We start from the raw sequence: 13561 nt of genomic DNA on the forward strand, positions 1-13561 counted from the left end.
GCAATCAGCACGCAGCATTACTGGTTTGATTTCTTTGGCCCATGCACGCACACCCACACGCACTCGCTCACAGACGCCATGATGTTGTGGGACAGATGTTTGAATGGTAACGTCATATTCGATCTGGTCTATTGCAGATGTCACAAATAATAATCTTCATTGACATTCCACCTAAGCCTTTTTATCATTTATCATGTTCTTTCAGTTAATTCCTGTTTATATTATGCCATTTCTAAGTAAAGTTTATTTTTAACTACAAGATTTTTGAAGTTTTGTTGTTAATATCTACAGATTGATCATAACAATGAAGATGCAATTCTGCAAACATCTTAAAGTTGTTTTGATATTTCAATAAGTTGTAATAAATCTTCTTGTACAAAGAAAAAAATGGTCTTATTTGTAATTATTTTACTATGAGTGGCTTACAATTCAAGAATATAACATGTGCTTTTGTGGCAAGTTTTGTTGAAGATCATCTTGATTACTTCATTTTTACAGGGGATTTTTTGTTTAAAATACATATGTTTTAATCTTCTTGAAGATCTGATGTTATTATTAATTGTTTTAATTTGTCAGAAATTACCAATATGAAAATCCTTCAGCATATCATTGCAGTTCAAAACGTAACATATTGCTGGAATGTTGTGTTAGTCCTGCCTATTATATTCAGGTTTCTTTCATCTTGGTTGCTTAGTGACAGTAATTTCATTGGGTCAAATTTGGTTGAAACTGGAATGGCCAATGTAAACTCAAATATTGTAACTATTTCTATCTGTTTCTAAGCAAAGTTTAAGGACTTTGAAAATTAAATGCAGACAGAATATGAAAGAGAATACAGGTTGCCAATGCTCTGACAATGTTGAGCAAATCTTAGTTAAACATTGGACTGTGGTGGATAGGTTGCCATAACTACACAAATGACAGGAGTTCGTGATGGCTACAAGTCGGCATTCATGGTTTTGTTAAATAGTTGTTATGCAAGTTTGCACAAGACAAGTCTAAAAACCACTCTTGGTAAAGGACTACCAAGAAGAAAACATTGACTTGGGCGAGCTGAAGGTGTAGGATGGAGGGAAACAGGCAAAAGAGTTCCAAATACTGATGCAGAACATTGATAAATCTCAAGTTAACTATATTTAATAATAAAAAATATAAAAAACTATAAATAGTAGATATAAAGCTGTTGGAATTGCTCAATGTTCTACATCTGCCAAGCAAAGCAAGAGTGCATGGGTGAGAAGAAGCAAAAAGTCTAGGGTCACACCCAACACCCTCAAGAATTAAAAAGCAGGAATTAGGTCAGCTGGACACACCCCTCAATTTTAGTAGAGTGCTTTTCAACGAGCACTAGTGTACAAATCTAATCTTTTCTTGTCATTAACATTGGATTTCTGATACAGACTCATGGATGCATTTTCTGCAATGTTTACAAAATGCAACGTTTTCATTCCCTTATACCCCTGCGCCTTCTGATCAATGCAGTTGGACACGTACACGTCAACTAAAAATAGCAGACAACACGGCCGTGATTGGGTAATTTATTGAACTACCTTGAACTACGACCTTTGACCCTACCAGCTGTTAATCACGTGACGTGTTCACAGGCAGTCTGTCAATAACAACACAGAGATCGACCGAAAATATCCGCACAAGAATTCGTGGCATACAACGTTAACAACGTACACTGAGGGAGTTGACAATTGTATGGCTGATGAAATACCTTCAAAAGCGAGCATATTGCCCACCTAAATAAGACAAAAACTTGAACAAAATAGGGGTTTTGTTGGCCTAGACATGGGTTAAATGGTGTATAGAGATAGTAGACTGCGAAAAGGTATCATTTGGGGAACAGAATCGGATGAAACATGAAGTCTGCTGTGGGTAAGTGTTGCAAAAAGAAACGACTTCTGTTCTGTTTTCCCCCGACATTTTTTGTTGATGTTTTTCCTGGGTGTGATCGCCTAATATTTAAGATTGTTTGAACCCGTTCCGTCATCTAGTTACAGGGATAACTTTCCGTTTGGCGCCACCACTTTTTCACCCTTTTTCACCGTTTTTTACAAAAAGGGATATCTCATTGAGGTAAAGTAGAATCTAGATACTATATTATTTCATATCAAATGAAAAAGTGGTGGCGCCATACGGAAACTTTTCAAGTTACAGTTTCACTCTAGTCTGAAAGAAAACCATGTTCAATTTAAGGAAGGAAGGATCTTGTGAACTTTTTAGTACAGAGTTGTGCATGTTAATTTGACATTTACTTTTGATAAAATTGTGTAATGATGCTCAGAACATCCTGCTCTTTTAATTATTAAAGGAAATGACTTCGGAATTTCAGGTTGTGGAAAAACTAATGTTGTCAGTTGAATTGTTTTGTACAATGGTGATGCCACTTGTTATGTGGTTGTGATTAATGTGAATATATAAATAAATATGGTTGTTGGGAATTCATTTTCTTAAAAAGAAAAGTATTGGAAAGGCAGGAAACAAACAACTTCACTTCCCGTCATGGTTTAATGGAAACTTCGAAAACTTCTCTTAAAAATGGTTTGTTTTGAAGCTGCAGTTTAGAAATTTCCTGATGTGTTATGATATATATATGATGTAGTTCCTATAGAATTGTTTGATAAGGTAAAAAAGAGAGTGCGAGTTTCCTGCCACTGTACTGGGGTGGTATTTAAGCCAGATGTTCAAATGTAAAAAAGACATTGTTCAGTCCAGTTATTCGGACTATTAAAATTTCTACCTCCCTCCATGCTCGGACCTCCATGCTTGAACTACTCAATAATAAGAGTCGACCTGAAACTGAAACTGAGTTCATCCCATCGTATAAATTTCCCTTCAAACAGTAAAACAAACTCATCATGTTACAAACAAATTAGTGTGTACATGTAGGCCTACACAGCCCATGAACTTTGATTTGAAAGTATTGAATCAGGCATGTGAATCTCCAAATTGTTCATAATTTCAGGGTTTTTCCTCAGATCACGAGTGCAAATACTTGCCTAATTACCTGTCTTCCATCCATCCAATTGCCAAAATGAAGGATTGAGAAGGACTGGGACCAAGTAGACCCAAGCAACGAACTTTCTATTAATTGACAAGATTATCGTTTAAGTCCAAACAATTTTGGGTGGAGTCAGTGTCACGTTGGAGGATTGAGGCCATGCTGGTATCTGTTCTCATGTCTTTACTAATGCACATTGTGGTAAATGAAGTTGGAGCCCGGGACTCTGATGGCAACAGAGGATAACATTTAATTTGTCCCTTGCATTCCATTTTACATTTATGACTTATTATAGTTTGACCAATGGTGGTATTAGGCCCTAGTGGCCATCAAGTCTGGACTTGTCTCAATTGGCTTATTGAATCAATAAAGCATGAAAACACACAAGTATGCCTATAAGTCTTGGTAGAATTTAGAGCGTAGCAAAAGATCATTTTCGTTTTGATTGTCTGTTCAATCAGTTTTCCACCGGCTGCATTTAATTGACAAGACCTGTTATCTCAATCCCAATACAGAAGATGTAGCACTAACAAAACGTTCATGTAATCCTGTGTTTTTGTAATTTTTGCAACCAATCGGAAAATCATTATACCAAAACTCAATCCTATCACACAGCATGAGTCTGATGCATGTACATGTGACTGTCCTATTATGGTAATGATTGTTATGTGTTTTGATATGAATTATTCATAGTAAGGTGGGTTATATCAGAGGTTTACTATTATGAATATTCATTGACTTTGAATATGTTAAATACTAAGTTCAAATATTCATGGAGCAATGGTCATGTGCAGTTATTACAAACTTGTAACGAGGTCTGATAGGCTAAGTGATGAATATTTATAAGGTACTTATATTGAAGCAAAGGTCATAATGCAGTTATTTACAAACAAGGTCTGAATAGTAATGAATATTCATAAGATTTATTGGTTGGATAATGGAGATTCCTGTAAGGTTGTGTGTTTTGATATGGTTGGGTGGACCCCAGACCTCAATACCTGTTTGGATTCTGGAATGCTTATCTTTTGTTGCAGGGAGTATGCAGGAAGTGTACCACTCCCAGTTATGATTCAGAGACCAGTGTTAACTTTGAGGTATTGGTATGCAGTAGCATGCCAAGCTTTGACCATCTGTATTGTTGACCAGTAATTTTGTAACAATAAAAATATACACTTATTTCCTTGTTACATGTTAAACTCTTTTTCTATCTTGCAATATATATGCAAAGTTAAGCAAATATTCTTTGGGAGGTTCACCCTTTTTGTTTACATTTTTCAAAACTGTTTAAACCTGTGAGTTGCTCGTGAATTTTTCCTGTGAAATGGAACATGATTTCAAAGACATGATCTCATGCTACATGTTTTAGTAGAATCATTTGTTGATTGAATCAATGTAAAATGAGGATAACAAGTTTCCCTTATTTTCAAGATTGTTTGTCTATTTTTGTGCAATGAGAGTATTTGTGTTTTGGAACAAATGCAACATTACTGCTTATAATATAATAAAATACTTGGCACAAATGTATGCACTTTGCATATTTTTTTGTGATTTTGTTTATGTTCCAACTGCACCCTGTACAGCAGTTGCTGGTTGTCTTTCACACTGACATATCAAACAAACTCAGTGGGCCACTCGTATAGCACTTGCATTTTAGCAGATTTAAAAGGTTAGAGAAAGCACATTGATTAGGGATCCTCAGATTTGTTTCCGGATTAAAAAAAGGAATTTTAAAACTTTTTCTTGGCCATCCAATTTCATCATATTGTTATGAACCATACTCCACTGCAGGTTGTATGTCAGCAAACAAATTCAATGACTACCATATAACAATTATTTTGAAATAAACACTAGGGGCCTAATGGTTTTACAATACATTGTACTATTTGTAGCAGGTTTCGTAGGTTGGTGAAAACACATTTAGAATAATTTACAGTGAACATTACACTCTTGAAACCTTATCCGCCATGAGTACAGTCTTTACGCTCAACCCTAAATAAGATCATATTAGGCCTGATACGATGTATGTATTTATGCGTAGATGTGAAAGTCAGAATTGCACATTTTATGTAGCTGTGGGATATAACAGAAAAGAATAAAGGGGGGGGGGGTGGGGGTGCCAATTACAAGCCCATCCGCTGAGATACCTAGTTTTTGATCCATGCATTGAGGATCATTCTTGAAGCTGGGAGCTTCATTTTAATAAGCTCACCAGTCACACAGTTACATGGGAAGAACCTCATACACATCATAGAGCAAGGACCAGGACGACTAACATGTAGAGAGAAAGGACCTTGCTCTAGGATAACCCTGGAAATGTTGACTCGTAGATCAAATATTTTGATTGGGTCAAAGAGAGATATACAAAGTATTGCAACTCAGTGCAGGGAACTACAGATCCACCTAATGTATCAAAGTGTATACAGATGATGATAAATCATTGGTATGTGATTGGTACCCCCCCCCCCTCATGTTATTATTACCCCATGATTTTAAAGCCCAGAGGATGGTACATTTAGATCAAAATACACAGATGATGATAAATCATTGGTATGTGATTGGTACCCCCCCCCCCCCCCCCTCATGTTATTATTACCCCATGATTACAAAGCCCAGAGGACGGTACATGTATTGTAGATCAAAATATACAGTATGATGATACATCATTGGTATGAGGTTAGGTACCCCCCCCCCTCATGTTATTATTACCCCATGATTACAAAGCCCAGAGGATGGTACATGTAGATCAAAATATACAGTATGATGATACATCATTGGTATGAGGTTAGGTACCCCCCCCTCTCATGTTATTATTACCCCATGATTACAAAGCCCAGAGGATGGTACATTTAGATCAAAATATACAGTATGATGATACATCATTGGTATGAGGTTAGGTACCCCTCCCCCCTCATGTTATTCTTACCCCATGATTATGAAGCACAGAGGTGGACAGGCAATGTAGTGCTTGATTCCTTCAAAGTTGCTTAAGATCTTATGATAGGATTCACAAGCTTCATGTATTTAATCAGGAAGCTGCATTACTAGAATTGATGGTTTCACGCTCTGATTAGTTTATAATTCACGCCAAGTATAACATCAGGGTAGGTACACACAGATACATTGAGCTTTATTATAAAGGCAACTGTACTGGCTACCTCCATGACTGTACGTGACCAACGTGCATATTTATTGCCGTTATTTATTTATGACGTCATTGTTGTTAAATCTACATGAAACCTTCATATTATAGCTGAACGTTATGGCCCAGAACTGAGTTTTACTATCTACAAGTGTTACTGTCCTGTATAAACCAATTATTTTGAAACTTTTGACTCTACACACACTGGTTTACTAGATCTGGGTTAGACCTTTATCATCCTGTTACAATCTTTGTCAGCTTCCCTGAATACCAAATGGCAAAATAGTTCAAATTCTCATTTCACAGAAGAGTGCCAGACAATTTTTCTTCCCAGCCCCACTTTGGTCACACTACTGATTTTTATAGAAGAGAAGCAAGATGGTGGACACCTTGATAACGTCTCCTCCCTGAAGCCAGTAAATGGTCCGCTCAAAGGCCCTGGAAGCTACCGAACCAAGGGTCAAGTTCTCTGATCATCTTTCCCTGTGTCAGAATTGTAAATGTAAACAAACTAATGAGTGCCAACTTTGATTCTTGATTTTTCAGTTACGTTAAATGTAGTTCTTGAACTACACAGAGGCCTATGTTTCTCCTTGTCTTGGCCGTGTTGCCCCTTCAAAAGTTCAAAAATATAGACTTTCAGATTTACCAATGGAAGTGCCCTTTGCAAAATGATGGCCTTGCCCTCTTTAAACAAATAAAATTCTAGGCCTACAATGGCCATCCAGGTGGAGGAAAAATTCTTCTTGAAAAAAATCTTGATTGAAAACCAAAATCTTGTTTTGAGAATAAGTATGAAGGAAGGATAGAAAAGAAGCACATCCTTGTTTGATGTAATCTGCAATGGCACCAACCACGTAATGATTGATAGAATTCATAGGCAGGCCAAGCATCCTGCTATGCAAAGAGTACGTGGTACATTATAGTACTCTATGATTACCGTATCCTCCATGATTATAGTATGGTAGTTCTGATGGCAGAACTGGAGTGTTAGGTCAATTAACTAGAGGTACCATACATAAAATAATAATATCACTGTATGCAAATACGGTTACCCAGGGGTTTGTATTGTAGTCATTGATCAACAGAATCTGACCTTGTTTATTGTGCACTGGTGCAATAATACTGAGTGGCCAAGTACATGTTATGGTTTTATGGTGAGATCACAGGGCTTGATTGGGGGGGGGGGTACAGGTGATGTGATTGCTATCCAGCTGATTTATTCGAAGGGGCGGGGCGAGTAAATGAGGTTCCAAGATTCAGACTTGACAGGCCTGTAATGTATGCTTCGGTTTTGAAAGGGCAACCTGGGCAACAAGGCATTCTCCTTGTTCTTCAGGAACTTGTAAATACTATGCATTTCAAAGGCACAGGGCAATGACCTGGGGCATGGAGGCAATTGTTTGGTGCCTCCGTGAAGTATTAGTATAGTCACTACTAGGCCTACTTGGTACAGAGAAAATCATACAAATGTACCCCATGGATTCTTGCTAGAAAACCAGATTGTGGTTCTACAAGGCAATGTGCATTCAAAATCCTCAATGGCTTTACATACATTATGTTCATGTGGACTGGTCTGGTCGGCATGGAGGAAGGAAACTCCTTTCATAGTCTGGTGTTAACAGACAGGCCAGTGTGTAGTGTACACAGCCATGCATGCCCCGCCCCAAAATGGTCATTGAGTTGAGTTTCTAATGGCTATCATGGTGCAGCCATCTTGAATTTCTCCCATTGATATCAATGTTACCAAACAGAGGCTGGAAAAACTAAATAGTCTGGTTCCTATTTGCAAAATGATTATTAGCATCCATTATTGTTATTCGATACAGGGAACATGACCAAGATGGAGGCAGCATGATAGAGGTCTAATTGGGAACAATCCTTGTGGCCTTCTACTATTGGATTTAAAGATTGAAATGTTACCCTTATAATAGCCATATCATGAGACAAGCTCCTTCTAAATTACTCATGGATTCAATTCTTGGACTCTAACATTCTAATGTCTGTTCAGTACCTCTAATACTAATAGGTTCCATGCAATCCGTCAGTCTATGAAGGTCACTACTAACGGGCCTTTCAAAAATCCTCTCTAACATTTTTAAAATGTTGTGATATTTATGTTATAACATGTAGCCTTCAGATTTAGTTATGATGGTCACATGTAGGCCCTAAATTATTTAGTATGGAAACATTGTAATACTAATAGTCTAGGATGTTATAATATTTGAAACGTTAACTTATGCTGTTACAAATGAAATTCCAACTACGCATCTGCCAGTATAATCTATAGTTAGAATTAACTGTGAACCTTCCAGGCAGAATGTAAACATTGATTTGTATGCAGGTTTCAGATGTAAACAGTATTGTGAGTTGTGGCCCATTCATTGCTGTATTGTGCTGGTCTGTTCATTATGTGTATGGTAGAAATGGGTAGACTAAGCTGCAAGTACATGTACACACATGATGTACTTTATAAAGCTGTGCTGTAATATTAAACTTGCGCGAATCTTTAAGGACTTGTCACTGAAATACACACCTCACTCAAAAAAAGAATTAAATATGAACAAATGAGCAGAAATGCGGTGTATCATCACTCAGCATCTGGCTTTTAAATAAACCCCTGGGTTTGTGTAATAATTCAGTGTGGCCATGAATGATGGCATTAGAGGTTTTATGAAAAGACTTGGTGAAGTTTAGTGTAGTCCGGCCATAATATCTGACAGCTAGCAGCAGTAGTACAGCTGATCTTCATTCACTGGGGATCCCATCTTTCACTAAGTGATGAATACTAGACTGATGATACACTGTGGATGGTACAGACTGTAGGATGTGGCTGGCTAGGAAGACATGAAACCTTCATGGCTACATTGGTAGGGTGTCTATAGGGTTATAATGTGTGTAGTACTTTGAAAGGGGCTTGTGTACTGATCAATAACACTGCTTGAATATTTTGTATTGTACAGAGCCTTCTTTGCTTTGCCTAGTGTAGTATGTAAACGAAGTCTAGCCTATCAATGGATACAGTGTACATAAATTACCATAGATGCATACGTATGTAATCTTAAGAAAACATTAATTCTGCATTTGTCTGCCATTTTTCATTCATTATTGACCATTAGGTCATAATATTCCCTGGGTGAAAATCTCAAAACTATCTGTAAAAATTGTGGTCAAATACAGCACCTGTTCTCAAATTATGATGAAGCAAGAAATCAAAATAGTTCAGGGCTCACAATTAAACACTAATTGGTTTTTCCATTTGCTTTTTACAGCTGATTATCATCAGCAGCCACAGACTATGATTGCAGGGGCGGGGCTAATGAGCCCAGCAGGGGCGGGGCTAATGAGCCCCACTCAGGAGGGTCTCTGTCTTGATGCTGAGGACCCAAGACCAGAGCCAAGTGACCTCTTCGTTGACCTTGGGATGCTAATCCTTGAGGGGCGTAAACCCGAGCACTCAGCTAAGGGGCGTGTTGAAGGAGAACATTGTCCGTCTCCGTACCCTGATAGTAAAAGACACCAATGTACTCCATCGAATGTAGCAAGGGTAGGTATACATTTATAGATCATGTTATCTGCTTGAATGTTTTTGTAAATGGACCTTGCATTATTGAAATGTTTAGCAAAATCTTTACATAAAAACCAACCAACTATTTTAGCTAAGTTAAGCCCGGTTCATGCCTTCTGTGAATGCGATACTAATTTGGATGCAACAAACAATTGGCATCAGTTGAGTTGTGCTGAACTCATGCGGTACAGCCCTGTAACGTTGAAGTTTGTATCGCATTCGCATTGGGATTCAAAGGAAGTTTGATCCATGGTTTAGTCTTGAGATGTGCCCTCTTTCTTCATATAAAACATTGATGAAAATCATCATGTTTGATTTCTCTCAAAATGTAAGGTTTGTTTTCTACCATTGAGCTGTCCTCAAATTGTGCCTGCAGGAAGTTAATTTGGCCTTTGTGGTTCTTTTGTGAACCATGCCTTGAACTTTAGCGGGAAAACACAGCACTTGTGGCTTATAATGTTGACTGGACCAGGACTATTTTTTATAATGACTAGAATCAAAATAAGATAAAAACTTCCTTACCAAGTTTAAAATGCAAAGTTTTTATTTGATCAAGCGCCAAGACATGTAAAGCCTGGTGCATATTGCCAATGCGAATGTGATACAAATTCGCAACGAAATTTTCCCATAGTTGAGTTGTGCTCAACTCTCTTGTGAATATCGCAGCGAAAGAGGAGTTGTGACGTCAAATTCACATTGCATTCGCAGGAAGCATGATCCGGGTTAAGAGAAGGTTGATTTCATTTGTCTCTATGGGTACTGATACTTCATTATGTCATTTCTCAGTAGAATTAAAAGGTATTTGATCAGACTCGAGGCAACATTTGAACACATGTTCAAGTTGTCACAAAACGAGTTATTACTCTGCATTTCAATTTAAAAAACACAAGACCGCTGGACTTGTGAGGTCAAAAGTGGCCCGGCACCATAACTACTGGCCTCTGGCCTGTGGTCTCCCGGCACCATAACTACTGGCCTCTGGCCTGTGGTCTCCCGGCACCATAACTACTGGCCTCTGACCTGTGGTCTCCCGGCACCATAACTACTGGCCTCTGACCTGTGGTCTCCCGGCACCATAACTACTGGCCTCTGGCCTGTGGTCTCCCGGCACCATAACTACTGGCCTCTGACCTGTGGTCTCCCGGCACCATAACTACTGGCCTCTGGCCTGTGGTCTCCCGGCACCATAACTACTGGCCTCTGGCCTGTGGTCTCCCAGCACCATAACTACTGGCCTCTGGCCTGTGGTCTCCCGGCACCATTACTACTGGCCTCTGGCCTGTGGTCTCCCGGCACCATAACTACTGGCCTCTGGCCTGTGGTCTCCCGGCACCATAACTACTGGCCTCTGGCCTGTGGTCTCCCGGCACCATAACTACTGGCCTCTGGCCTGTGGTCTCCCGGCACCGTTACTACTGGCCTCTGGCCTGTGGTCTCCCAGCACCATAACTACTGGCCTCTGGCCTGTGGTCTCCCGGCACCATAACTACTGGCCTCTGGCCTGTGGTCTCCCGGCACCATAACTACTGGCCTCTGGCCTGTGGTCTCCCGGCACCATAACTACTGGCCTCTGGCCTGTGGTCTCCCGGCACCATAACTACTGGCCTCTGGCCTGTGGTCTCCCGGCACCATAACTACTGGCCTCTGGCCTGTGGTCTCCCGGCACCGTTACTACTGGCCTCTGGCCTGTGGTCTCCCAGCACCATAACTACTGGCCTCTGGCCTGTGGTCTCCCGGCACCATAACTACTGGCCTCTGGCCTGTGGTCTCCCAGCACCATAACTACTGGCCTCTGGCCTGTGGTCTCCCAGCACCATAACTACTGGCCTCTGGCCTGTGGTCTCCCAGCACCATAACTACTGGCCTCTGGCCTGTGGTCTCCCGGCACCATAACTACTGGCCTCTGGCCTGTGGTCTCCCAGCACCATAACTACTGGCCTCTGGCCTGTGGTCTCCCAGCACCATAACTACTGGCCTCTGGCCTGTGGTCTCCCGGCACCATAACTACTGGCCTCTGGCCTGTGGTCTCCCAGCACCATAACTACTGGCCTCTGGCCTGTGGTCTCCCGGCACCATAACTACTGGCCTCTGGCCTGTGGTCTCCCGGCACCATAACTACTGGCCTCTGGCCTGTGGTCTCCCGGCACCATAACTACTGGCCTCTGGCCTGTGGTCTCCCGGCACCGTTACTACTGGCCTCTGGCCTGTGGTCTCCCAGCACCATAACTACTGGCCTCTGGCCTGTGGTCTCCCGGCACCATAACTACTGGCCTCTGGCCTGTGGTCTCCCGGCACCATAACTACTGGCCTCTGGCCTGTGGTCTCCCGGCACCATAACTACTGGCCTGTGGTCTCCCGGCACCATAACTACTGGCCTCTGGCCTGTGGTCTCCCGGCACCATAACTACTGGCCTCTGGCCTGTGGTCTCCCGGCACCGTTACTACTGGCCTCTGGCCTGTGGTCTCCCAGCACCATAACTACTGGCCTCTGGCCTGTGGTCTCCCGGCACCATAACTACTGGCCTCTGGCCTGTGGTCTCCCGGCACCATAACTACTGGCCTCTGGCCTGTGGTCTCCCAGCACCATAACTACTGGCCTCTGGCCTGTGGTCTCCCAGCACCATAACTACTGGCCTCTGGCCTGTGGTCTCCCAGCACCATAACTACTGGCCTCTGGCCTGTGGTCTCCCGGCACCATAACTACTGGCCTCTGGCCTGTGGTCTCCCAGCACCATAACTACTGGCCTCTGGCCTGTGGTCTCCCAGCACCATAACTACTGGCCTCTGGCCTGTGGTCTCCCGGCACCATAACTACTGGCCTCTGGCCTGTGGTCTCCCAGCACCATAACTCTTGGCCTCTGGCCTGTGGTCTCCCGGCACCATTACTACTGGCCTCTGGCCTGTGGTCTAGTGTAAAATGGGAACCATGTAAACACGTCATTTGTCACAATGTCTATAGTTTCATGCACAAGCATGCCCTAATTGGGCTCATGTGACATTATGCTGTAGAGAAATTCTCTTGCAATTCGTGTTAAACTGGATAGAAATAAACACCTTAAGCCCTCACCTTGGGACCTTCTACCTACATGATTGGAATAAACCTGGTATAGTTTTAAAGCCCTGACATTAATCATGGGTCCTGTATCGAAAATAAAATCCATAATCTGCCGGAAGTAGAAGCATTGAGCCCCTGATTTGACTGTTGCTAATTGACATAATGACACTATCTTTAGGGAAATGAGTCCCAGGAAGAAACCTAATTAATTTATGAGGTCACTTTGGGGTACATTTTTAATGATTCATTATATCTAAATAACTTCAGTGTATACTGTTGCAGGCCTGTACATAAATGTATGCTTCGTTTTTGAAAGGGCGAGGGCACCAAGGCATTTCTCCTTGGTAAAGGGCACCCTATATATGTACATGTATATGAGGAAATTTCTACTTGAGCATTTCAAGGGCACTAAGGCAATGGTCAGGGGGCATGGAGGCAATCAAGGAGTGAAGTAAGTGACCAGGGGTAATAATGTGAAGCGCTTTGGGAAGCTCTCCAGGTGTGAAAAGCGCTATATAAAAACAAGTTATTATTATTGTTATTATTATTATTATTATTATTATTATTATTATTAGTATTATTATTATCACTGTTGTTGCCTCCGTGAAGTATTACATGTATGTCTGTTGTTGTTGTTAGTTTTGCAAGCATTGTCATTTTTAAAGCCTACATGTACGTGTGGGGCGATTCCACAAACACAACAACAACATGTCTGGTTTGCTTATTGGTACTTGAGACTTGTTAACGATGAGATTGTTGATGATACCATGAAGGGATAATACCATGAAGTAA

At 41.1% G+C, this 13561-nt stretch overlaps 1 protein-coding gene across 2 annotated transcripts in view; it reads left to right on the plus strand.

The window, feature by feature from the left end:
- The first annotated feature begins 1630 nt into the window (after positions 1 to 1630).
- The window catches only part of LOC117287857, a 35770-nt gene continuing 23839 nt past the window's right edge, over positions 1631 to 13561 (plus strand). Inside the window, exons 1-2 of one of the 2 annotated variants that reach the window (XM_033768415.1) lie at positions 1631 to 1881; positions 9419 to 9693. In XM_033768415.1, the coding sequence (XP_033624306.1) occupies positions 1866 to 1881; positions 9419 to 9693 (291 nt within the window). In that variant the 5' untranslated portion in view covers positions 1631 to 1865. Of the gene's footprint in view, positions 1882 to 8860; positions 9017 to 9418; positions 9694 to 13561 lie in introns of those variants that run through there. The other variant, XM_033768416.1, reaches the window with a different exon arrangement.

The sequence above is a fragment of the Asterias rubens genome, chromosome 3 (assembly GCF_902459465.1).
Source record: "Asterias rubens chromosome 3, eAstRub1.3, whole genome shotgun sequence".
NCBI lineage: Eukaryota > Metazoa > Echinodermata > Asteroidea > Forcipulatida > Asteriidae > Asterias > Asterias rubens.